The sequence below is a fragment of the Pithys albifrons genome, chromosome 3 (assembly GCF_047495875.1).
Source record: "Pithys albifrons albifrons isolate INPA30051 chromosome 3, PitAlb_v1, whole genome shotgun sequence".
NCBI classification, from domain to species: domain Eukaryota; kingdom Metazoa; phylum Chordata; class Aves; order Passeriformes; family Thamnophilidae; genus Pithys; species Pithys albifrons.
In genome coordinates this window covers 96508627-96534627 of record NC_092460.1, presented here as the reverse complement: position 1 = coordinate 96534627, position 26001 = coordinate 96508627, and the positions used below count along the sequence as shown (strand labels likewise).

At 40.2% G+C, this 26001-nt stretch overlaps 1 protein-coding gene across 12 annotated transcripts in view; it reads left to right on the top strand.

Annotated features, from left to right (window-relative positions):
- CELF2 (CUGBP Elav-like family member 2) overlaps positions 1-26001 on the top strand; it is a 553335-nt gene that overhangs the window by 401765 nt on the left and 125569 nt on the right. For all 12 annotated transcript variants that reach the window (XM_071552839.1, XM_071552831.1, XM_071552836.1 and 9 more), the window contains one exon: positions 15491-15687. In XM_071552839.1, coding sequence (XP_071408940.1) covers positions 15510-15687 — 178 coding nt within the window. In that variant the 5' untranslated portion in view covers positions 15491-15509. The remainder of the gene's footprint in view (positions 1-15490; positions 15688-26001) is intronic.

Sequence of the window (26001 nt, the reverse complement as noted above, 5' to 3'; positions counted from 1 at the left end):
CACCAATACTGCCATTTTTAAGAAATGCAGGCCCATTGACCAGGTAAGATGAGAAATCAGCAGCAGCGATTTAGGCGAAATGACTCCTCAAGGATGTATAGTTTTGATTTAACTGTCAGGGGCTGCAGCCATAAGTGCTCTGCCATTGCTGACTCCGAGCTTCTTACAGCTGCGTGTGGCTGAGGAAAAGCTCCTTGTAAACTGTTCCTTCTCCATGTGAGCTGTGTATGTGTTCTGAAATAAGCAAAACTACCCTGTCAGCCTTGATTATTCTCTCTGTTACGTATACAATGTATTGTATACATTATATTTGCTAATCCCTGTTGTTCATAAAAATGCCCCTGGCAATTAAAATTTATTGAATAATGATTTTTTTATGTAAAAGCTAATACTAATTTTTCATACCCAACTATTTTTCTTCTACTAATCAAATGTTATGTAGCTGCTAATATTTCAAGGCAGTTAATTAATGTCTCAGCCTAATGCAAGTCTGTTGAAGAATGCATCATTGAATTAAATAAGAAAGGATAGCAAGGGATCTACTAGATAAATGCCTGGAAAATATGGAGTAATGTGAGCTGGTGCATCACAGTTGAATTCTCTTCTACCTTGAAACTTCAGGGAATAATTCTGTCCAGAACACCATTGATGTTAACCCCCAGATTCTCTGACCCTTCTCATTAAACAGTAACTGTTTCAGCCAAGTGTATTGACATTCAGTCCAATCACGGAAAGATGGAAGCACAGACAATTAAAGAGGCTTTCAAGATCTTGGGCTCATTAATGAAGATTCTTGATAGAAACCTTTAAATTAAAAATCCCTGACTTTGTAGGCTTAGTGAACTCAGACCTTCCATGTCCCCTTTTCCCCTTTTTTTCCCTGTCTATTAGAATAGTCTGAAAGTTTGTCATGTTACCTGACATATGAAAATAGTAGGAAACCACCTGGGCTTACTAATAAAATTAGGTCTGCTACTTAGAAAGCAGACAGCATTGTTTGGGGCCTCAGAGATGCTCCTGCAATGTAAATAGTAATAAGGGCTTTGAAAAGTACTTTACTTCTGCTGTATTACGTAATTTTCAAACACTGCTTTTAAAAGAAAAACTGAAATTTCATCAAGTTAAAAGAAAAAGTGTATCATGAAAGGGTTGTTTTGGGTTTTTTTCCTTTAATAACATAATGGTTTGACTTTTATATAGTAATTTCTTCTCAGTGTTTTAGAATTCTTCATTTGGATGGGATCATAATTCAAAGGCAGAGAAATAAGCACAGCAAAGGGAAGAGACTTGGGATAGAGTGCGGCTGAGAAACAGCCTTCTCTCTTTCATAGTTCTCTGCTCTCCAGACACTCTCCAGCTTTGTTCTTCTATTAGATTTTGTCTTCTCTGAAGGATGGTTATAGCAAGAAAACTGATTTGCCTTCAAATAATCTGTAAGTAATACCCCTCGCAATGAATTTGAAATGGCAGGAGTGAAGCTCCATGTTGGGTGTTCGGCGCTGGCCTGGGCCCAGCTGGTCACTGTCTATCGTGAGTGACTGTGTGGGCACAGGGTACAAATATCCTTCCCTGATTCAAACCCAAATGAGCACAAATCCCCAGCTCTCCAGTGCTGTCAGAATGAAAATTCAGGCTTCATGGTTTTTTCTCCATATCACTTACTTACAGTGACAAGCCCAGCAGGTTCAGCCTTCAAATCATTAAAATAAGTGTCCATATTATTAAAATATCGTATTTGATGCCTGGATTCCCTTCAGTTTCTTGTATCAAGTGGTTGAGACCTCTGAGCTTCAAGTCTGTGTTCTGCCGTTGGCAGCATCCTGCTCCCTCCACCTGCCCTGGGGCAGTTTCTTCCCCTCTTCCATCTGTTGAGCAAAGGTGCCGATGCCCGTACAGAGAGGGGTTATGTGGAAAAACAGTTGGAATAGGGCTAGAGATCTTAGGGAACCACATGGTGTTACTAATCCTCTAGCTTTCCAAAGACTTGTCATCACAAATAAGAGTTTTTTACTTTCAGGGGGAGGAGGGAAGGAGAAAAAAGAAGGAAAGAAATTAACCCTGTGGTGTGATGACAGAGATTTCTATAAATCACACTGTGCTTCACACTGCTGCTGACAGCCAGCCAAACCTGAGCTGGCCAAGTTTCCACAGGTCAAGAATGTTACAGGGAGCTTAAAAATACATGCACAAGTGTTTAACTACCTTTTCTCTGCACAAAGGTATTGGAGTTAAGAATCTTTGCAAATTATGGGGTGGTCAAAGTGGTGTGAATGGTATTCCTATTTCTTCCTATCTCCTCCTTTTCCATTTCTTTTGTCAAAGTGCCAGCAAGTCCTTAAGACCTGGGTTCATTTTCGTTTGTGAATAAAACATCCAGAGCAAATAATAACCCACTAGGATAAGCTTTTGTCCAAAGGGTACAGTTAAGAAGTTATCCTTTTAAATTTTTCCTGCTGCAAGTGTTTAAGATGACCTTAAAAACATGGGTGTTGGCAACTTTTCAAGCTGTATTTTCCTTTCCTTTTGGCAAAACAGTTCTGAGTGGCAGCCCTCTTCTCTTTTCCCCATGCTTCATTTGCATAGAGAGCTCTGCAAGCTCACAATTAGAAGGTGGAGATCTATCTTTGAAGTCAGAAGTGTCCACATAAATGATTGCAATATGACTTGGGGTGTGTGTGGGTGTGTGGGTGTTAGGGCATGTTTTTGTTGGGATTTTTCGTAGTATGTTTATTGGGAAAATTTGAACCAGTTTTTCTCATTTTGTTTGTTTGAATGATGCCTTTAAAGGCGGAGTTGCTCCTTTCCTAATTATATGTAGTTGTTTATTTTCTTGTGAGCTTCAAAAAAACCAGCACAAGCAGCAGAGCAAAATAACTTCTTTGCAATAAATAATAGAGAAAAAAATCAGAGACTAAATAAAATCCTGTACTATAATGAGAGTTTAAAAACTCACATTTGTTGTTGATGGCTTGTATACTGGTGCTATTAGCCTTCTATATAACAGCTCTCTCGTTGTTTTAACTAAGTATAACTGTTGGCAACCCAAAATACAAAGGAAAAGGAATCCTTTGAAGATGTTAGAACACACAGTGCAATGGAATTTAGAGATTTCAACAAGTGAGAAATTAAGACAGTTTGGCCTGTTTCACGCTGCATACAGGACAATACTTTCCATCCAGCACACATAGTGTATTTTATTAAGAACTGCCGAGTATTCTGCCTTCACATCCAGTTTCTCTTTTTTAATCTGTGTATCTTGGTTCCATGTATTGTTAGTGGTATGTCTGGTGGAACCTGGTTCTGCCACCATTTGACTGAGGTAGGAGCATGTAAGACTTGCCTATCTGAAGCTGAAGAGAGGCCCCAGTTCTACTCATTATTCTGTCTTCCACAAAGCTGGTAGAAGTACTTGTGCTCCTACGTAAATCAACTACCACTAATATTAGGTTTTAGAGGTTTTCCCCCTCCCCCAAGAAGCACTAGAGTGAGTTATAAGTATGTTGAAACTCACTGGGGAAAATCACTTTCTAACTATTGACATTTTAGTAGCAATCTAATGAGGTACTTAGATTTTTCTAGCATGTTGGATTGCAGAGCAGTTAGAAAAGATTCAGAAAAGGGAAGCTTTTGGATTTTTTTGTAAGCTTCCCTGTAATACAACTTGGGAAAAAAACCACTTCTATTGATTTTGTTGTTGTCCAGCAATCTGATCAGAGCTGAGGTTTGCTCTGCAGAAAGACTGGGCATTTTTTCAACTCCCTTGTATGGCCCCAAAAGCCTATGTGGACAAAGATGACTCCTCCCTGAAGAACTGTTTTCCAGTCAACATTCATGTCTTCCTTTACTAAACAAGCTGAATTTAGAAGAGGTAGAGGAACAGAGGTGTTCTGTGGAAAGGAGGGGGAAAAGAACAAAAAGTTCTGCCTTCAAGCCTGCTGCCCTGCTATTTTTTCCATTTAAATGGCAAAGTCAACTTATCTCCTGCCCTATGTGCAGATCTTCAATTGAGCTACAGTTTCATAAGATTATTCATCCCAGTAACATTCAAGAGCTTTCCCACAATTCTCAAAGTTTTGCCTGCCCACATACTTTACCCTTAAGCCTTGGGAAGGATAAAGATGTTCTCTGTTTGCTTGTATGTTTAAGATTTCTTCCTCCTCTGCCACTGAACCAAGCCTGATCCTGATTTTCAGTTTCATTACTTTTATCTGTAGCCGCTCTAACACTCGACTGATACCACAACCCTGTTTTCCAAGGCACTGGACAGGAGGATTGAGTCTACCTGAAAGAACTAAAAGGCAGGCAAGGGACTAAATTTCCCAAGACTGAATAGTGGGGTGAGAAGAGACAGGACCAACCTCTAGCACCTCTTGGTTGTCCGGCCAGAGGCAATATCACCTCATGAATAGGCACTGAATATCTTGGCATGTTTTATCCACCTGTAAAAATTGCCATGTGGTCTTGTGGGGTGAGATTGCCTCGCTCCTCCCTTACTGCTTCTGGCTTCTGGTAGATCACCGAAATGAAACCTCAAGTACAGGAATAGCCAAACTCCTTCCCCTTCCTGTGGCAAGGTGGAAGTCCACCCTGCCCAAGTGAAGGCCTTGATTCATTGAAATCATAGAATCATAGAATCAGCTGGGTTGGAAGAGACCTTTGAGATCATCAAGTCCAACCCTTGGGATGGATGGATGGATGGATAGATAGATAGATAGATAGATAGATAGATAGATAGATAGATAGATAGATAGATAGATAAAGCAGATTAGGCTTTATTTCCCTCTGTGCTGCAGATATCAGCTTTGTCAACTCTTTGACCTTCAGTTCACCAAAACCTTCCCAGCTGTGGTAAGAAAGAAGTCAGCTACAGCCCTTCACAGATGACTGGCAGCTCCTCCAGCTTTTACAGGCTTGGTTAGCTCAGAAGCAGGTCGAGACCACACCATGCTGTCATCTGAAGTGCTCACAGCGGTTGGCCCGACAGTATCACGTTAAACTCATCGTGTATCAAGATGTGATGGAGCAGCCGCCCCGATCGGAGCACGCGCGACACCCGAGAGGTCCCGTGGCCAGGCCGTGTTTGCGTGCAGGCTGTCGGTGTTTCCACTGAGGTCGGCATCTTTGGAGCAGCTCGTGCAGCTGGAGCTGCGCATTGTGGAATCTCACGCCTCGAAGTGCCTGCTGAGGCAGAGCCACACCATGCAAAGTGTGTCTGCGTGTGTCAGCAAAGTGCCTTTTCAGCCTGGGAGCTGAGTGCAAAGATTTTCAAGAGGAATCAGGCAATTAAATTTTGAATCCGCATCTCTGCTGGTTTTGTTAGGAATTCATCCTTTCAAATAGATGCAGTGTTTCGTGGTGTGCCTTGTATCGTCTGTATACACAATTTCATTTTAATTTTTTAATATTGTCTTTCTCTCTTGTTGGGTTTTTTTTTTCTTTTTCTGGACAGGTTATACATATGCTAATAGAAATATGCCTATTATTTGAAGCATAGTTCTGCTTGTCAATGAAGCTTCATTAACACCGTTATCACTGCCTGACATTTATCTTATAATTTTCCAGAGTTGACTGTTACATCTCCATGGAAACCCAAATTGCAATTGAAACAAGTGAGATAATAAAGGCATCCACAGAGGATTGACAGTATGCAAGCCCACAGTGTTTGCAGGCTACATTTGTTTATGGTTCCTTAGATAAATCCCTTGCAGTGGAGATTTTTATTACCTGTCTCCTATCTTTCTATGACTACTGCTTATTGCAAGGTTTAGAGCAATGCTTTTTTATTTTCCTTTTTAATTAGAGCAATAAATTTTATTGGACTCAGCAAGGGAGGCATTGAAGATGTAAATTCCAGAGTGATTTTTCTAGGATGAAATGTGAAGTTTTTTATATATGATTTTGGCACTATATAGACTAAGACATTCCTATGTTGATTTGGATGTTTTTTTGAAGGAGTCAAAACTTAAAATCATGGACTCTTTTGATTTGCTGACTCTTTCAGTATGCAAGAAGGATCTCTTTTTTCTATACCTGAGGACTTGAGCTCTCTTAAGTTCATGACTCTAAATCAATTTAGATGGTGCCTCAAAGCATAGAGTCATGAAACTGGAGTGGGTCCAGAGTGAATTAATCTGAAATTAATTTGATTTTGAAAGCCTCCATCTGGCTGTGTTTGGAAAAGGCATTTAGATAGATATATAAACAAATGATCATCTGTATTCTATATGCCAGATGTGATGTCAAAAAAGTGAAGAAATCGTTTAAAGAAAAAAAGTATCAGCTGAGGGAGATTTTGCTATAATGATGCTCAACTTGTTGAAATCACAATTGCATCACACTTTGGACAAAGATCTTTTCTTACATTCAGCTTTGTAAAAGAAGGGAGCATGGGTGAGCTGGTTGGGATGTTTTGTTTTAAGTAAGAAAATTGAATGTCACAGCTTGCTTTAATGCTCTATTTGAGATCTAACCAAAACCGGCTAAACAAAATTGGCTGTGCCCTTAACACAAGCAGGGCTGTGATCATCCATTCCCCTTTTAAGGAAGCTATTTAGGTAAAGGAGTCATGCCAGGCACGAGCCATTGGCCTCCCTCTCTTTGGACGTGGCTTTTGGGCCCATGAAAATCACTCCCTGAGCTTTGTGGTGCTGAGCTGGGAGCGGGTCTGAGCATGTGTATACACATGTGGGTGCCAGTCCTGAAATAACATCGAACTGTAAATTACTTCTTGCAATAATCGGTTGATTTTAGCACACAGAAATGTCTGTGTTTCAAAACAAATGTTTGGAGAAACTTTGCCGTGTCCACCATCCCTTTAACTCCAGGACACCATTTGACATAAATCAGATAAGCCCTTGCAAGTCACAGAACTTGCAGATAACTGCTAGCCTGGGTATAAAACTTGCTGAAATAGTCACGTCATTAATTATCAAGTAAAAAAAAATTAAATTTGAAGTCTTCATTGCTGCCTTTGAAGGTTTTTTGAGGGCATAGAAGGGAATTGGGTAACAACTTTGTAAATTTGGAGCAGTAAGTGTTTGGAATGGGGAGAGAGAGAGAGACTGAGGTTGTTGACAAGAAAACAGATGGTCCTACATGTCCTGAATTTTAAAAGCCTGGTACTATTCTAATTCAGTTGTTGACATGTCACAAATATATAAGCATTTGGGTGTAATCAAATACTGCTGTGCTTTTTTAAAAAATAATACCGATAAATGTTTCCTGCCACAGAGAAAGAAGAAGTTTGCTTCATTGCAAATGTGTGTAATCAGTAAAGCAAAGCATTAATAATCCACACCATTAATACTGAGCAGTCAGCTACTTCAGGCTCAACTTCATGTGAAAAATTATATAATTCAGTGCTCCAAAACTATAATGTGATTGTTGGAGCACATAAGTGCGCTCTGGTGTTACTGTCCAGCTTACAGCAGTGCAGAAAGAACGAACCCCTTTGCAATTAGAGTCAATTTTCAACACAGCACAGATATTAATGCAAAACTACAGCCTTTGCCCCAAAGAGATTACAAACAAAAACGTTGCTGAGAAGCACAGGCGTGGAACAGCAAGTTGTCGTAGTCACCATAGTAGAAGGTAGTTTAAACACAGGGAAAATTATAAATTAGAAGACTTAATGTAACAACTCAAGGTCAAACCCAGATGTGCAGGTTTCCCATCTAGGAGGTGGTCAACAGAAAATAGCTTAGGTATTTGTCAGGCTTTTCACAAGGGCATGTAGGGATAGGATAAAGGCAAATGGCTTCAAACTGAAAGAGGACAGGCTTAGATTAGATATTAGGAAAAATTCTTTAGTATAAGGGTGCTGAGACATCGAAACAGATTGCCCAGAGAAGCTGTGGATGCCCCACCCCTGGAAGTGTTCAAGGCCAGGTTGGACAGGATTTGGAACAACCTGGTCTAGTGGAAGGTGTCCCTGCCCATGGCAGGGGGATAGGAACTAGATGGTCTTTAAGATCCTTCAAACCCAAATCATTCTGTGATTCTATGTCTTAACTCTCGTGGTATTTTTCATAGAAATGCACCTACTTTTCACCTGATGAAGACCCAATCTTGTTTGAGCATTTAATGTACAGAGCAAGTTCTGCCCAGAAAGCAAAAATTAATTATTGGGTGATTGCCAAAGCAGAGGTTTATGTTGCAGAACGTTATCGCTTGGCAGATCTCATCAAACCTTGAACTACTTAAATCCCAAAGCCTATAGGAACAACAAGGTTTGAGGGCCTCTTAGTTTATATCTTCAAGCACTTATCTTATTCATTCTTATCATGTATCCCTCGAAATTTGTGATCCTCATCCATACTTGAACAAGAGGGGAAACAAATCCCAAACAGTCAGGGATGGGGTGGGTGGCTTTTGTTTCTTCAGGCATTAAACATCAGGTGTCTGTCACTGGCTGCTGAGCTTCTAGTTTCAGTTTAGTAAAATCTATAGGCCACTGTAGGCAAATCCTTAAAGATACTGAAAATAGACTATTTTAAGTTTTATCAGCATAAACAAAAAACTGCCCAGTTCAGATCTGTACAGATGGTGTGTTTGTTTGCTTCCACTATTAGATGAACTAGCAATGATATTTAATTGGTTTCCAAAATAGAAAACCTAAAAAAAACCCAAAAAACAACTCTTCCCCTCCTTATTTGCTGTCTCTTCTGCATTCACTTCTCTTGTTTACATATATTTTAACTTGTATGAGTTGCTCCACTCACAGCACATACACATCATTAAGTACTAAAATAGGTTCATACAGCAGAAGTAAGAGTTGAGGCAGGTCTGAGACACAAAGGACTACTTTGTCTTTTTTTATTTTAAGATGTACTTAAATGTGAAGGGCTTTTGAAGGTGTGATGTAGCAGAGGTACAAAGCTTTTGCAAAGTTACTGTTGCTTGACTCTATAGTTCTAGAAAGCATTACCAACAACAGGACATTAAAATAACATCATTTGGTGAGTTTAAATGTGTATGCAAGGGATATCCAGGCTTTAGGTTGAAATCCCAGCCTTGACTCAAATGGGTTTGTAGTGGAGGTGGTGCAGGAGCACAGAGACTGAGCAGTGGAAGAGCCACCAGCCACTGGAGGTGAATGTTTAGCTTTGATGAGCAGAACACTGAGGGCTAATTTTAGGAAGTCAGGAAGCCTTACAGCACAAAGGAGTGTATGTGTTCAATGTGCACCTCTAGCTGAAAAGGGAATGGCATTTTAAATGTAGGTCTTACTATGATTTCCTTTTGTATCCTTGATGTCTTCCAGTAATAGTAGTGAGGAGTCTGTATGTATACCTCTTAAGAAATAATGTGTTTTGTCTCAGGTGGGCTCAGCTCTCTTCTGATGTTTCTCTAGGATGTATTTTGTTTGGTACTTTCCCAATTCATATTGCCCTTGGTATCATGCTGTCTGACCTATCTGCTTGAAAGGCAACTTCCCTTTGCTGCTCCTTCTCCCAGCCCAAATTTATTCCCCATCAAAACATTTTTAAGGTAGGAATTTTTGGGGTTTTCTCAGTTTTTCAATTTTTTTTTCCTCTGGGACAACTTGCTACCTCCTCACCTTACCTGAAATTTGCATTTGGGGCATTGATCGTATGTATTAAATTTGGAGTTAATCAGAAAACAAGTGTTCCCTATAGTAATAATGGTTTGCCATGGTTTGTATGGTCTAATATATGGAGAGAGTTAACAAAGCTATAAATAATCACTGATTCGCCAGGAAAATTATTGTGAATTTTAAATTATCAGGGCAGTAAAAAGGAACCCATTGTCTTAAGAAAAATTACACTTTTACAGATAATGTCTGCCAACGTTGAGGCAACACAAGAAAAAACATCTTTGCATTTACCATTAAGTGCTTACACAAGCACTTGAGTATTATTAGCTGCTGAGAAGAATAAAATCTGAGCATTGTATGTCAGATATTAAAAGCCATCAAGGTTTTCATGTAGTTAGTGTGTGTGTGAGTGCAAGTGCGGTTGCTCTCTGCTGGGTGGATGAAGAATTGCTCAGCTCTTTGTTAAAGGCTTTATGGGACTATAAGATGGATTGCAAGTCTTACAGCTACTCGGTTGTTAGCCCTGCCAGTGGGTGCAGGGAAGCCTGGAGAAAATTATTTCATAGACATTATTGCCTGCATAGGACTGAACATCCTGCTGTAGGAGCTTTTTTCATTGGGCGTGATGTCAGGGTCATTTAGCAACTGCAGTTCTGGATATGTGTTACTTAATAATAATTATTAGTGTTATTAGAGTGTAATAGTTCTGCCAAAAACTGTACAAGATGCTACAGCAGAAGCAGTTAGTGATTTTTGAAACATCATCTTTCCTTGGAGCTGCTTTTGAGCAAGTATGTTGTGAAAATGCTGATGGGCCAGAAAGCATCTGCAGATGTCTTTTTTTTTTCCCCTGAACACAGAGACCTGGTCATTTACAGCTTAAAAATGTTGCACAGCTTCTTTTTTTGTTTGTCAGAGGTTCTGGCCCTTATTTTGCTGGCCAAAATCCAGTGTAGGTAATTACCTTCTGTGTCTATAAATCGCAGCCCCCTGCAGTTTTCAATTGGGTACGGTATTGTTCTACCCATCCTGGCTGAAATTGTTGTGTGATAATGCTCCATGTCATTAAACAGCTGCCGTCTGTCACCTTACGATGAAGTCATTCCTCTCTAAACAATGAGTTTATAAAGCCCTTTTGGGCTTCTCCAGATAAAACTTGCTCGTAAACCAGCAATTATGATCTTTGGAGTACGGTAATGTGATGCTTCCTTGTCTCTCTTGATAGCAGTCAGGGGTCTTCAAATCTGTGTTGCCCCTTTTTTTCAGCTTGTGTGATATCCTGGCACTGATGCCACAGCTCAGATGTAAATACTTATTATTGTAAAACCTTGGTGCCTACAGATGCCTCAGTGCTGGGGTGGATTTAGTTGTCCTTCCACTTGGAACCTGTTTGTTGTGATGTTCTTGTTCTGTTGGCTCTTAGAGGGAGCTCAGATGTCCTAAACCATAGAACGTGAAAAAGGCAAATCCCCAGCAAAATGGTAAAACCACTAAAATAGGCTGAGGGTTGCAATATGAATTAACCAAAAAAGAACAGTGTGAAGGTTGGGCGTAGGTTTAAAAACAGATTTGAAAAACAGGTCTCATGTAAATCCTGTCCCTGTTAACAGCTGTTTTTTAGCACCTGGTTTGACACCGAGGTCATTAACGGAAATGAACGTGGATTAACGCCAAAGCTCTTAATGGTGATGAATTTAAGAGAGTCCCTTTTGATCAAGGCGTTGTTGCTGAAGGCTCCCTCTCTGTCCTTAGTGCCCTGTTCACTCTTAGCAGTCTTGCAGTAATTACAGATATGAATGGAAGAGACAGAGAAGGCATCTACCAGGTTTTTCCGGTGCTCCTGCTGAAGCAGCAGGGATATTAAAACAACCTCTAGCTCCTCAAGAGTGGTCCTGTCAACTTGCTGAAATGATGGAATGGTAGTTAGGTTATTAGAAGGAAAATTGGCACAAATTGAGAGAGAGGATGCTCTGGCAGCAACCACAAGCAGCCAGCAACTCAGTGGCTTAATCTCTGCCCTCGGGCTGCTCTCTATGATACAGATGACACCTTGTCAGTGAAGATGATGTGCTGGGTCACCCCTGAGTCCAGTGGGCTAAATTGGCCATGGAGGGAAGGATTGCTACAGTGTAGAGCCAGCAAGCCACATAATCTTTTTTTTTCTTTTTTTTTTTAATATATGTCATCGTTTAGATACTGACAGTAATTGTCAAGGGATCCCATTCTCATTAGTGTCCCCTAGACACAGCTATCTCTGTATGCTCCTGCTTTCAATAGTCCTAAACTTTCGCAAGGTCTGCTTTGCTTCTTAAAGTTTTATATGTAGTTTCTCTTTTGCCTTGTTATTTCTTGGGTACAGGAGAAGGGGAAGATGAGGGAAGGAAGAAGCCACTTCCTCTGAGAGCAACTGTGTTGGCAAAGAGAAGTTAGTAAAAAGCCTGCAGCTGTTGGTGACCAAGAGGTCTTGGTGCAGAGCAGTAATGTCCATTGAGTGATGATGAAGGGTGGGAGAGGATAAGGGAATTCATCTTTAGCAGAGAATATTTGCAAGAGATCAAGGATATCTGGCTGGATTTTGTATTGATACAACAGGCTCTGTGGCAGCTGAACTATCAGGCAGGTGTGGTGTATAGTTTTGTTGCACAGTCCCTTCAAGTACACTGCAGGGATCAGATCCATAGATTCCATAAAACTGGGGAGGTTTTCCCACTGTTCTCTCTCTGCTGTTTTATTCACTTGTCTACCTTGGCTCAAATCCTACATCTGCTGCTGAAGCTGGGTGAGGATGCTGCTGAAGTGTTATTGCTGCAACAATGTTCATGAGCTCCTCAAAATCCCAACAGTGAGACCTGGATTTCCCCTCTGAGGTGCTTGAGAGCCTCAGTTTGCACTGAAATCAGAGGAAATGCAATTCAGGAAGGAGCCCAGCTGTGCTTGTAGAAATGAGTGACCTCTCTATGGCCTGAACTTGTCTGTCAAGCCCCCAAATGCTGGCAGCTCAGTCAAGCCCCTACCTTGTGGTAGAAAAGTATTATAAAGAAAAGTCTAAATTAGGCTTGTTTTTTTCCTAAATCTGTAGGAGTTAGTGGATTGACAGAGCTGTCAGTGGATGGTGGAATCTAGTCCAGAGAAGTTTTAATGACTTACCCAAGTTAATGCAGGCAGTGAGTGACAAAACCTGTCCCCTGCAGCTTTGCATCACAGCCTACAGTCACTTACGCCTGGATCAGATTCTTTAACCATCTTTATCCAATAAAGCATTTAAGGAATATGATCAGTGTAACTCAGCTTTGGTTTCAACAGAGTAAAAAAAAGAGCTGATGCATTTTGTGAATTAGAAGAGATCTTGACCTGTGCCTAAATTTTTAGCTCAAAGCAAGAACTTGATTCTAATGGGCTCGTTAACCTGGGGAAACAGATATAAGTGTTTGGTTTTGTGGTTTCCTAAAAACTGGCTGATTAACAGTGGGAATTTGGGGGCTCTTTGTGGTAAAGGTGGTTTTGGTAAAGAAAAAAGGATAGGAATAAACTTGTTACTTTTTATTAAATATAACCTTAGCTGTAATTTTGGGCTGAAGTAGCAATTGTTTGTGGATTTCTTAAAGAAGGGATCCAATAGAGAGAATAGATGAAGGATATAATTTAAAAATTAACCCAATTAATTTTATTAATGTAAACAACACACAGAATAAATGAAGTGAAAAGTGAAACAAATTTCTGAAAAAAAAATTAGTTGACCAAGCTCAGGGCAGAGCTGGGGCTTTGCTAAGCTTCTACCTTTTCTTGTCTTTGCAGGTCCAAACTAATGTGGAAGCATTTCCCCTTGGTATTTTAAGCTATGGGTCAGGGATTTTTCAACTTCCTTACTAGGGAGGTTTTTTTGACAGATTGGGTTTTACGTAAAAGAATAGGAATTGAAAAGAAATAATGGAGTGATTTTCTAGAGGTTTAAGTGTCATGTAGGTGCCTACTGCTCAATGAAAGTCTTGAAAGTTGTTCCCATGGAGTATCACACAAGTGAGTCAGTCAGGGATTTTCTGTTTCTTGGTGATTTTGAGCAGTGTGGTTCTTTGGATGGTTGGTTGGCTTTGGCTTAAGTGCTGTGGATGTAGGGAAAATGCAGCTTCTAAGGCCTAGAGAAATCACAATTTCTCCAGGTGTACTTGTGACCTGTAGAACTGACTCAAAATGAAGAGCATTTGTAAGATGAGAAGGTATTTGTGCATGAAATGTGATATAAAAGTTTGGACCAAATCTCTGAGTCTCTAACGCAGGTAAGACTCCCACTAGAGTAAATAGGATTTTTAGCTATTTATGAGTGTGATAAATGCTGTTGTCTGCTGATCCATGTTGAAAACATTTCACAAGGGATGATCAAACTTCTCGTTGGTTTAAAATGTGTCTTTAATATAACTTTCTCCTTTCTGCCATAAGCAGAGAATGTGCTAAAGTTAATATGGGCATATTAATGTGTGCAGGTGAATTATGCTTTCAAGGGGATGAAACACATGAAACTAAATAATTTGTCTTCACACCGGTTATAGCTGTGAGACTAGGGAATTACACAGAGTTGTTTTCTCCTTGCCATTCTTAGATATTATCTTTTTTTCACATGTTAAATATGATTTTCATCTGGTTGTGCAGATTTTGAGCTCTTCCAAGTCCTCCGGTGGGCATTCACTCCTGAACAATCAAACGGAGAAATTGTAATTAGAGCCAAATTTTTTGAAAGTGGCAGGTGGCTTTGAAATGCCTGAATTCTGCCATGATCAACTTCTGACATTGCTGCACACAGGCCATTTCCCCCCATCTCCCTGGTGGAAAAATGGGGAGGATGCTCAAAACGTCACATCTCATTAGTGTTCTTTCTTGAAACTGAAGCATCCAAAAATTATCAGCACTTACAGAATCTCTAGCCAAGTAATTAGTTGAAGCTACTGTCCTAATTATTGATAGTGAACATGAGTGGGGCTTTTTTTGTATTTTTCTTTTGTTCCATATTTAAAATTTTTTTTCATTTAAGAGTGTGACTCTTCCTAAACCATAATCAATCATTTGTCTCCCAGATCAAATTATTTTTTGTTACTAAGTTCTTTTTCCCTGCAAAAGTGTGTGGTTCTTTTGAGCTTCGATGTCAGATGTACATCTGGAGATCAGATAGGGTAAGAATGTACAGGGGGTGAAAATGTTCAAAAATTTTATCTCCTTTTGCAGGGAGAAAAAGTTTTCGAAGCAGTATTTTAATTTTCACAACAAAGTAGGAAATTTTGCCACTGCCTTCTCTTTTTGAACTGTGCTTTTTTTTCTTTTTATGGCAGCAATAAACAATGTGATGTAAGCTGGAGCTCTCCAGACTGCTTTTCCTTTTTAAAGAGCGTAGGCAACTAATCGGCAGCAACCAGCCACATAGCTGGAGTGTTTTCCATTCTAGGCAATATCATACTAATTTGATGCACGCATGGATGCTTCACACAATCTGCAGATTCATCGCTGGCATCTTGCATTAGTCATCTGACAGATTGCCAAGTGTTTCATATTCCTTTCATGTGACTTTATTACAAAACACACACACACACACGCACTGCCTTGTTTCTGCCAGTAGCCAGTTTAGTGAGAATTCACTGCAGTTCTGTTTACAACAGCCATGGACAGAAATCTGCACTTATTTGCAACTATCCTCTACTTTAAAATGCAAACGTCCCGGGTTGGGTTGTGCCGCTCTCATCTTATATAATGACATTAAGCAGCAGCCTGCAGAGAAAACCAGAACCAATGAAAAATGTAACAGCATTGTTTTTTGTTCGTAATACTTATGCTATTAATTAAATACTGATTTTTTTTCCCCTTTATGCCAGTTGACATCATCTTCTACATCTAGTGCACATGAAAACTGCATAGCCTCCTAACTTTTCAATCTGCTTTTCCACTTTCTAGTAACGGCACAGCTAACAAGATGAATGGAGCTTTGGATCATTCAGACCAACCAGACCCAGATGCCATTAAGATGTTTGTTGGACAGATTCCCCGTTCATGGTCAGAAAAAGAGTTAAAAGAACTTTTTGAGCCTTATGGAGCTGTCTACCAGATTAATGTTCTCCGAGACAGAAGTCAGAACCCTCCCCAAAGTAAAGGTACAGTAGTTGTGCTCTCTTTGCTTTCAGTTTGTTTGTTTTTCTGATGATCTTGCTTGCCTTCAGCATTTCCAGAGAGGTTTGCATTTTGGCTGTCTGTTTTGTAGTATTCTGTGTTGAGCTATGCAGCAGTCCTAAGAGGAGAGATCTCCTGAATCCTATCAGATACTGTCTTCCTCCTTTTCTTAAATTTCACTTTAATTGTCAGTTATCTGGAAGCATGCATTCCAACTGTGCAAAAAGGAACAAAATATTGCTGTTGTTTAAATTATTCTTGCCAAGAAATACGAAAACCTGAACGGTTGCCTGCCAGGATTAGCTCATGAAAAATATAATTTTCTATTTCCTTTTGTTTCCTCTCTTTGCACCCCAGGAGGGAATTATTTTAAGGATACAAAAGGGAGAAATTATAGCAGTGGGCTCTTGCTATGTCATTGCTCCAGAAGCACTAAAAATTATAAACAGTCCTTTTTCCAAAATCTGATTTCTTTTCTGCAGTCATATTAAAGGATTGATTTTTGACACTGATACTGTTCTAAATGAAAGGGTTGGTTTTCCTTCCTGCATTTTTCCTATGCACATGTGAAGTATTTGTCCCTAACTATATTGCTTCCTTTCACTGTGTATTTGTCTATTTAGACAAGGGAGAATTCTGTGTATTATAGCTGTGTAAGTGTAACACATGCTTACCTGTAATTGAAAGTGAATATTTTGTTTCACAGAATGCATTTTTTTCTCACATTTCCACTGATACTCCAGGTTTAGTGCATGAAAGTGTTGCTACAAATAATTAGTGTAGCTAAGAGGTATAACTAGATGTGCATGTGTGTGCCTGGCTGTGAGGTTACTAGACACTTTTTCATTCTTCCTGCACTCCTGCCACTGATTCTGAAAACCTTCAGAGCACACATGCTATGGAGAATATCATAAAATGATTTTGTGGGCTAGCAGCTAACTAACAGTGCAAAACAGCCCTTGCTGGAGATTCCCAGTTTGGTGAGAGGGGGCTGCAGCTGTGGGAGGCACATAGCACAACCTCAGGTGCTCCTGTGCTTTTGGGCAAAGCACTGCCAAGGCTCAGCGTATCTTCCTTGCCCTGGTACAGAGCGGAGGATCCTCTCAATGGCTTCTTCTGTTCAGCCCAGTTTAAGCAGTTTGATGCTTTGAGGGATAGTTCTTCATTTTGGGTTGTTTGTGTCTGTCACTTCTGATTAAAAGACTTGGTCCATCAGTGTCAGGGATGGGGTTCATCTCACCGTACCTTGCTGCTAATCAAGTCTCTGCATTAGATCACTCTTTCCCTTCCCCATCCCTGGAAGTGTTTAAGGCCATGTTGAATGAGCAACCTGGTCTCGAGGAAGGGGTTCCTGCTCATGGCAGGAGGGTTGTAACTAGGTATTCTTTAAGGTCCATTCCAACCCAAACCATTCCATGATTCTATGATTCAGGAGCAGAAGTTGTTTCTGGTTGGAGTGTTTCAGTGTAGTTTTGCTTCCAGCCCCCTCAGTTCTCCAGGACTGATGTATTGTAGCACATGTTCCCCTGCTGTGTTAGCACAGAGCTCTCACCAAATGTCCTTTTCTTGTAATGCTGGATAGGAGACAGAGGTCAGACAACTGGATTTTCTGCAGTCCAGGCTGCTATGGATGAGCAGACTTCTACTTAGTTTAAACCACTAAAATGCTGAACTTTGAGGCTCGTCCATTTGGAAAGAGCTGATTCCTGGGCCACAGAAATGGCTTGCACTAAGCAGTAAATGAAGTGAGAACAATCTTGCGGTAAGACAGAGGAAACCCATTGATTCCCATTTCTATATTGTTTTCCACTATCCTGTACCTGTCCATCAGGCAGCTGGAAGGCATAAGGGTAAAACACAGGTCATGCAAACCATTGTAGACTAATTATCAAGGTTTGTAGTCCTCATACACTGTATTCTTTTTGAAAGGTGGGGTATGGGGATGCTTTTTGCTTGGACTCTCTTCAGCCACACAGAGATGATGCTTGTCACTTCAGGCATTATGTTTTTTAATGAGTAAATTAAATTAATTCTGAAGAAAGAGTAACCTTCAGACTTCCTTTTCCCTGACAACAGCAGCAAGCTCCTCTAGTGGTCAGCTTTGCTCTTGTAAGCTTTGGAGGAGTGTATGACCACACTTGGCTCTATTCTTCACCCTGGCTGAATCTGCCAACAAGGTTGCTGGAAACCTCTGGAGTTTCGCGTGGATATCTCTTGACTAGGAATGGCCTTTATTTTCTTCTTCCAGCCAGACAAAGGATTCTATGTGAGAAATTGTTAAGAATGCTACAAACAAACCAAAAAATTGCCCTGAAAAACATCTTACAGTCTTCTTGTCATCATGATGCATGAGAAATACTTCACTTATACTATTTAATTGGCCTTTATTAATGGAACTGAGTTTTCATTTTTTGTTTAGAGGTTATAGAATCATAGAATATCCTGAGCTGGAAGGGACCCTTAACGTTCATGAAGTCCAAATCCTGGCTTTGTCCAGGACAACACCAAAAATCACGAGTGTCTGAGGTGAATTCTATGCTTCTGTTCAATGTAAATACAAAAAACAACAATTTCTATATAATTTGAGCTGTGCGGATTGGGGTTATGGCAGGTATTTTTCTGCCCCTCTGCGTCACCTCCAGTTTTGTAGAACAGTCCATCAAGGGGACCTCAAGGTTGGGTGACGCAGGAAAAAGTCAATTTTTCGTTTCATTGCATGATCAAGACTCTGTGTCAGGCAGAACATTCACAGCCTGGTGTCACCCAGAAATTTTCTGTGAATATTCTGCAAGCCCTGAATTGCAATGACAGGAATGCAAGTTAGTGTTACTACAGGACACAGTGGGGGTGGCAGTTTGGTTTTGTTCTTTAAAGAAAAACATTTTAATTTTCAAAATACTTCTCTTCCTAGACATAGGTTGTGTATTTCTGTGAGCTTGGCCAAAGGGTCTCCTCCAATTTGGACAGAATTTTTCTCTGATGAACTGTTTATAAAGCTGCAATCTGAGTCTCTCCCAATTCTGTCAAAAATAACCATAGGCTGCTTCTCTCTCTCCTGCTGTTATTCAGACTGTCTTTCATACCCTCCAACGACAGACGGCCTAGTTCATGTCTTTCCTGCTTTTTTGTATCACTTGCCAGCTCTGCAAAGCTGAAGCTGGAGAAAGACAGGTAGAAAGCCAAGTTTTCCTCACTTTGGAAATCTAGAGGAAAGCCATCTGAATTCCACAGTTATATTGATACCAGTGCAAACGTTGAAGCTTGGCTTTGTTAATAAGGAACTCCAGGAATGGCTGCATTTCAAAGGGTGATGGTTGGAATATCCTCTAGGAAACTCCTCAAGCTTTCCAGAGTTTGCAGTTCTCTGCTTCTTTTGGATGTGTGAAAGAGATCAGCAAAGTAATTTGACTTTGTGCTTATCCCCTGTTGTTTTGTAAGGCTTTTTCCTCTTTTCTGCAACAAGAGAAATCCAAGGGATTAGGTAAACTAAATACAAAAAAACCTCAACAACAACAAAAAAAGCAGGAAATCCTGTAACACTGAAATAAATGGCACTTTCAGCTTCTGGGGGCTAAGGGGATTCAAATTCTGGGCAGATGAGCCCTCTCTGTTCCCAATCCAGCTTGCTCCCTTTATATAATTTATTCTGGGTGGATAGATGACTTTTTTTTTGAGTAGTTGTTAAAAAGAGCTTCTCTAATACCTCAAATGCAGTGAGCTCTGTGTGAAGGCAGCACACACTGCCACCGAGATCTTTCTTCCCCACTGTTTTCCTAAGCCGGAAAGATTTCCTTGGCTGCTTCAGTTTCAGAGTCCATGTGCTGAAGCAAGCAGATGGCACAGGGCTACTCCTGCCTTTTGAAATGCAGCAGAAAAGTCTTGGGCCAGATCCACCATGCCCTTTTGGTACCTTGCCACTATTTTGATACCTGATAATTCTTGTAGGGATCAAGATCCCTTAAACCAGCTTTGTGAGCCTGAGTCTGCTTGTGCTGCCATAGGAATCACCCTGCAGAAAGCAGGGGGAGGCACCTCCTGTGTAACAACTAACTCCCTTCCTTGTAGCCTTTTGCAGACCCTTTATCAGATTAGAGGGAGGCTGCTGAGTGAACAAGGATGTGCTGTAGTTAAAGGCCAGTGTTTATTATTATCCTATTTAACATGGTAATTTAGGTCTACCGGGAAGCAAGGAGAGGGATCTGATAATGAGGCATTCATCTGCTGCATACAGGAGAGACTGGATGGGCAAGGAGGCATATGTGCATATAGGAGGCAGAAGTCATCTGGCTTGCTCGGGTACCCATTTCAGCCTCAGTTTAGCCCTAAAATCAGAAAGAGGATGATACAGGCAGGAAAGACAGTTCTCTGCCCCAGCAGGTCCCTCTCAGAGTGCCCCATTCATGGCACAGCAGGAGCAGAAAAGGGAACTCGGGCAGTCCAGCAGTGGAGCAGAGCTGTGGCAATCTGTTTGTCACACAAGCCCATCCTGACTGTCCTAATCAGCAGGAAAGACCAACTGACCCTTGTTCCTTGCCTTGCCTTGTGTCACCACCCAGCCGATTGCAGGCTCCTGCTCCTTCAGGCAATTTCAACACATTGTGTTTGGCAAAACTATTTTAGATGCTCTTTAAAAGCTCCCTTTCAGCCAGTGCTCCAGGAGTCGGGGTTTCTCTACACATTTTGTCGTCTTTTGTGTTTTGAATGCTCTCACAGGTCCACGTGAATATTGTTTAGCTTTTGAGATCAGATGAGTTGCATCAGGAGCAGTGTTGAAACGGCAGGACTTGTGCCCACAGCCATTATGCATGTGTGTGTATCAGACTAAATTTTAGTGATCCTGGCTGACAGATACTTTGTTACAATTGCAAACTTGAGATCTTTCCTGCACTGAATCACAAAGTGCCTTGTATGTTATTTTCTTAGCAGGTGCATTGTGCACTATGCGAAATTTCACACAGGAAAGACTAGCAAAAGCCAGATGTTTCCATTAAATACAAATACAGTGGGGAGGAAGAGTCAGTGATAAAGCTGAGTTTTTAACTTAAAGTTTCTGAGATAAGAATGTTTTTTTAACTGGAAGTTTCTGACTTAAGAATTTTAAAATTTAAACCTTAAGGAACCTCAAATCTATAATTTTAAATGGGTTGCATTATAAAATATATTCTAGATGTGAGTTGAATTTTATAAAAGGTAATTCTTATTCAACAAATCTGATGGAGTTTTTCAAGAGTTTCAGTGCAAGTGGACAGGTGTGAAATTGTGTAGATAATCAAGCTGCATTTCCCAGGGGCATTTCACACGGTGTTACACAGGAGACTAATCCATGCGGTTGCTGGTGAAGCAGAGAAGGGCCCATTTTCAAATGGAGAAAGGAGCTGGTTAGATGATCGAGGGCAGATTAGACTGGGGAAAGGTTATGGGCCAGGGGAAGAGAGGGGATGATGATTGGAGTGCTACAGGGACTGCTATTGGAGATCAATACTTTTTCACTCTCTATGTAAATGGCTTTGACAGAAGGAACCACCAACTTGTTATCCAACTTTTTGGATCATGCAGAAGGGACTGGATGGGGGCAAAGCCACCTGATAACCTGGAGAAAAAATCCAGTACAAAGGGATTCAGCTGGGTAAAATGAACTGTGAGCAAGAAGAGTAAATCTGAGTTTTGAGTGAACACATATGTGGAATGAGTGTGTTTTTCAAATATTTGAGAGCAGGAGAGGATTTGAGGAGTGCACATATCAGAAAGGGACTGGCATGATGTTTTTGTCAAAAAGACACAGAAAATGCGAAGCTGTATAAAAGGAAGCACTGGATAGAGTTTTCAAGGAAATACTGCACCACTTAAAGAAGGATTTTTTTTATCGTGTTTAAACTACAGTTGCCAATATTTAGTACCATTCTATAGAAAAGGGCAGAGGTCCATAGAGGAGCAGCATGATTTTGTATGAAGTCAGGAAGGGTTAAGCCATAGTAAAAGGTCTAAGAAGGGTAACTTGTAAAGGGCTTCAAACACTGACTTACAAGAAACCTAAAAGGGGAAAAGCTAAGGAAGAATACAGGACTGTACCTTGGTGTGGAAAGAAAAAGTTATAAGGGGATACAATTGAAGTTTCTGCAGTATGTTGAAGTGCATACCAAAGGCAGGAATAGATAAGCTCTTTGAATTAATATTAAACCCAAGGACTGCACAGCATAGATTTAAGACTGAGAAACAGCAGGCCAACAGAAAAAAATCGACTTCTTAAGTCAAACTTGCTGAGCAGAGAATGGCTTCCAGAAGAAGCAGCAAGAAAAGTTCCAAAGGAAACTTTCCTTTTGTGTGCTTCCATTTAGTATTTTGAAATAATGCATCTGGAGCATTACGTGACACAACTGCTCCCTGTATCCAAGTACAGTCCATGTCTGTGTGCCATGACCAGGACGAAGTGCCAAGGCTGCCATGGATACATTTGACAGTGGCTTATCTATGTCCAGCATGAAGAGGGTCTGATGCTGATGTCTGCTGACATTTTTGCCTTGCTATGAAGAGGGAGCAGATGAGGATAATGTCCCATTGCGTTCTGGACTGCAAACTTGTTGCCTACATAAATCAGTCTCACTGCATATTCCTTTCAATTTATCATGGCAAGAAAGTCAGCCCCTTTAATGCCAAAAAGTATTGCAGCAAACCCAACCCAGTCAGACACGTCAGAAGTAGTGGAAGGTATTTGTGAAGACACTATAAGAGAAGAGGGGGGTTGTGGTTGCAGAACTGGAAGAGTAGAGGATAGTGGAGGGGGGTTGGGTAGACAATTTTTCAGCTGTATTATATAAATATAGAGATAGCACATAAACCTTTCCTTAGCCTTATTTCTGAAGTTCCTGTATATAGCATGTGAATGGCTGGAGCTGTAGCAGAATTAAGCTGGTTTGCGTTTTTTTTACGGCATCTTTTACTCCATGTTTTTGTGGTATTTATCACAGTGGGAGCTTGGTCCAGAAACAGAGACTCTAGGTATTGCTATAAGAAGTTAATAAAAATAACACATCCCTAGGGAATTAAAGTAGATCGCTTTGGGGCTCATTGGCTGCCCTTTCGTAGCAGCTTAACTGTGATTTACAACTGCATATGAATTTTAAAAATTAAACTAACGCTGTGTAAGTGCATTATTAATTGTATCTATGTTGAAGAAATGCATAAACTTTAGCTACATGAATTGGTTTAGTTAAATTGATAGAAAACCCATGTGCAGACCAGCCATTAGAAGAGCACGACTTCATGTTCCAGTTGTGGTTTTCTCCAGTGTTCATGTCTGATAAACACTTGGGGAAGAGGCAAGTTTGGTAAAGGAATGTTTGAAAAAGGCTGTTTGAGCTTGAATTCAGGCATGAAATAATTGCTTTTCAAGTAGTTTCAACAAGTCCAGGAATAGAGGTGAAAATATGGATTCCATTTTCCTGAGAGTTCAGTAAAAGCAAGAACACAAAAAAACGGAAGGGATGTGTTTGTCTGTGTGGGGTTTGGTTTTTTTTCTAATTATATTTGAAGACATTTTAAGGTTCATGATTTACAATTACAGGGCTTAAATAAAAGTGGGATTTAAGACAATGCTGAAGAGAATATCTGGCACAATAGTTAAAAAAGCCAGGCAATTGCTATGATGTTGGCAACTTCAGCGCACCAGCATTTAACTATAGAGTATTTTTGAACAAATTTACCAAAGAAGTCCCAAATATTCTTAAATGTAAATGGGTGCTCTGTTTTGCATAGTGACATCATTACATTGGAAAAAAGACATAGGCGGGCGGTTAAAACAGCCTGAACTTCCAATAAAATTGAAAAAAAAAACCAGCTAATCAAATTGCATTGTTGAATTTGAATAATAAGCCAAAACTCGGTCTCTCAAATACATAATCTCAAAGGCAAAAACTGTAATGTGTGGAAAAATCTAAGTCAAGTCATGCTTGTGCTTGCACATGGGAATTAATCAATGGGTATAATACTCAGACATAAAACACATGCATGTGTAAGTATTTTCAAGATTGCTGCCTACATTTAAAATATATACATCTAAAATGTTGCAAGATACTGTCACTTTGAGATTTATGGTATGCAGTTTCTTTAGTTGCATGTGAAAGCTCATGAGATTCAAGCTTTTTATGACATTGCCGTGGCACTGAAATACTTTCCTCTTCCAATTTCCTATTAAATGAATAAACATGCAGCATTTATCTGCTTGTCACATAAAACACGATATGAGTTTCTGTTAAAGAGCAATGGCTTCAAAACAAACCACACAACACTTCTCTTATTATGTAGCGTTCCTGATTCTATTCACTTCTGATATCCAAATCATTTGCTCCAAACATATGAGGAGGTTTTGTAAAGGATTTGGGAGCTGGTCTGAAATCTTCATGCACTTTGGCCCGGAGCTCAAAGGAAGAAAATTTTTGACAACTGAGTACTGTCAAAAATGAAGTGTAATTGGGGAGTAGCATTATGAGGATGGATTTCAGTTGTACTGCAGCTTCCAAGTCTCTCATTTCCATTGCAAGAACAGCATTTTATTGTTTTCATCTTCTGTCCCATCAAAATCAGTCACAAGTGGTCGTGCACATACATGCACAAATAACTAAAACCCTAAAATTAAAACTCACAGTGTCAGAAGTTTTCTTCACTGAAAGATAGAGGAAGAGACTCCAAGGCAGTAAGAATTTTGTTTTGTCACTGCTGAGATTATGTGAGAGACATAAATATTACCATGATGGGTCACAATAAAAAACTAAAGACCACATAAAACATTTTAGCATAAATATCATCAATTTTGCTGGTTCTTAACAGGAAATTTAAACCCCAGGAAGACCTTGAAAGGGTGTCTGTTATTCTTTATCACTTTGAAATGCATTACAAATTAGATATGTATAGCAGTGTAAATTAATTACTTCCATCTTCCCTGCACCAGACCTTGTCCCCCTGTATTTTTTGAGGTACCAGGGACAGATTTGGGCATGTTTTGGGCCTGGCAGGACCCACAACCTGCTCAGTGTCAGACTTCAGTGATACAGATGCTACAAAATGATGTACCGTGCCAGTTGTAGTATTACTTTTTTTAGGCATCAGTTCCATGGTGCAGTGTAACTATCAGCACATTTCAAAAGAATAGCAAATAACTCCCCAAGGATAAAGTCTGGTAGTGGCTTCTAAGCCTGGTTTGAGCTTAACTCAAGCCAGTGAGCTGTGGGTGGAAGAGCTGCGTATGCAATATAAATCTCCTGGTCCATCTGTCTTGGGGAAGAATGCATTTTCAGGAATCTGTGTCTTTCTAATTGCTTATAAAAACACTCTGAGACAAGCCAGTGAATAAATTAAATTTGAATATTTCCAGTGGATCTTTTCAGTTTTTCACTGAAGCTAATTACTGTCTAATCTATGCCCATGAGTATGCAGTTTTAAGTGGGACGTTAGACTTTCACTCTGCAGATAAACTCTGTGGTGCATAAATTCATTATTATTTGTGGAGGAGAAAACTTCAGTGTCTACTAGCTTGTGGTTTTAATTTAAAATAACTGCTGCATCCGAGTCATGCATTCTTTTAGAAGAATAAGACGAGCTGTAAGGAGGGGAACGATGTTTTCTAATAAACCCTGTCTGTTATTTGCCTAACTGAATTGGGAAAATATATGTTTCAAACAGTAATTAAACTATCCTCGCTCAAGATGTCATGCCTTCAACTGCAGTTTTAGGGAGCTGTACCACAATAGGGAGTAGGTTAATATAATGTACTGCATGAAACTTTGCTGCAAGGATGAGTGTGGCACCGTAAGGAGCAGCCACTGCTGCTTCAGCTGCAAATCTCCAAGTGTTTTGCAAAGGGAGACAAAATAGCATCACTCCATTTTTACCAGCTGAAAGAACTGAGATACAGAGGCCTGGGAGGACTTTTCCCAAACTTCGTGAGTCACTTTGAGCAGGCAGAGAATAATGTTCTGCCCGTGCTGGTGTTGTATTGCCTAAATGAAATCTGCTCCCTTTGTTTTCAGAGCGTGAATCCCTGAGCTGGTTGACACAAAGATTTTGTTATGTTAACACTGCCCAGGTGAGATCTGCATGAGTTTATTCACATATTGATGGGATCTGATGAGGACTGCAGGTAGAAAACAAGTGTGGAGCATACCCATAGGCAGGCACCAGCTCCCTCCCTCTCTATGCCCCCCCTAATTAATACAATGAGTCTTAAACAACAAACTTCCTTTATTATTTTAAGATCATGGGATATAAAATCATTGTAGATTTAAAAGGACTATATTAACCCAAGT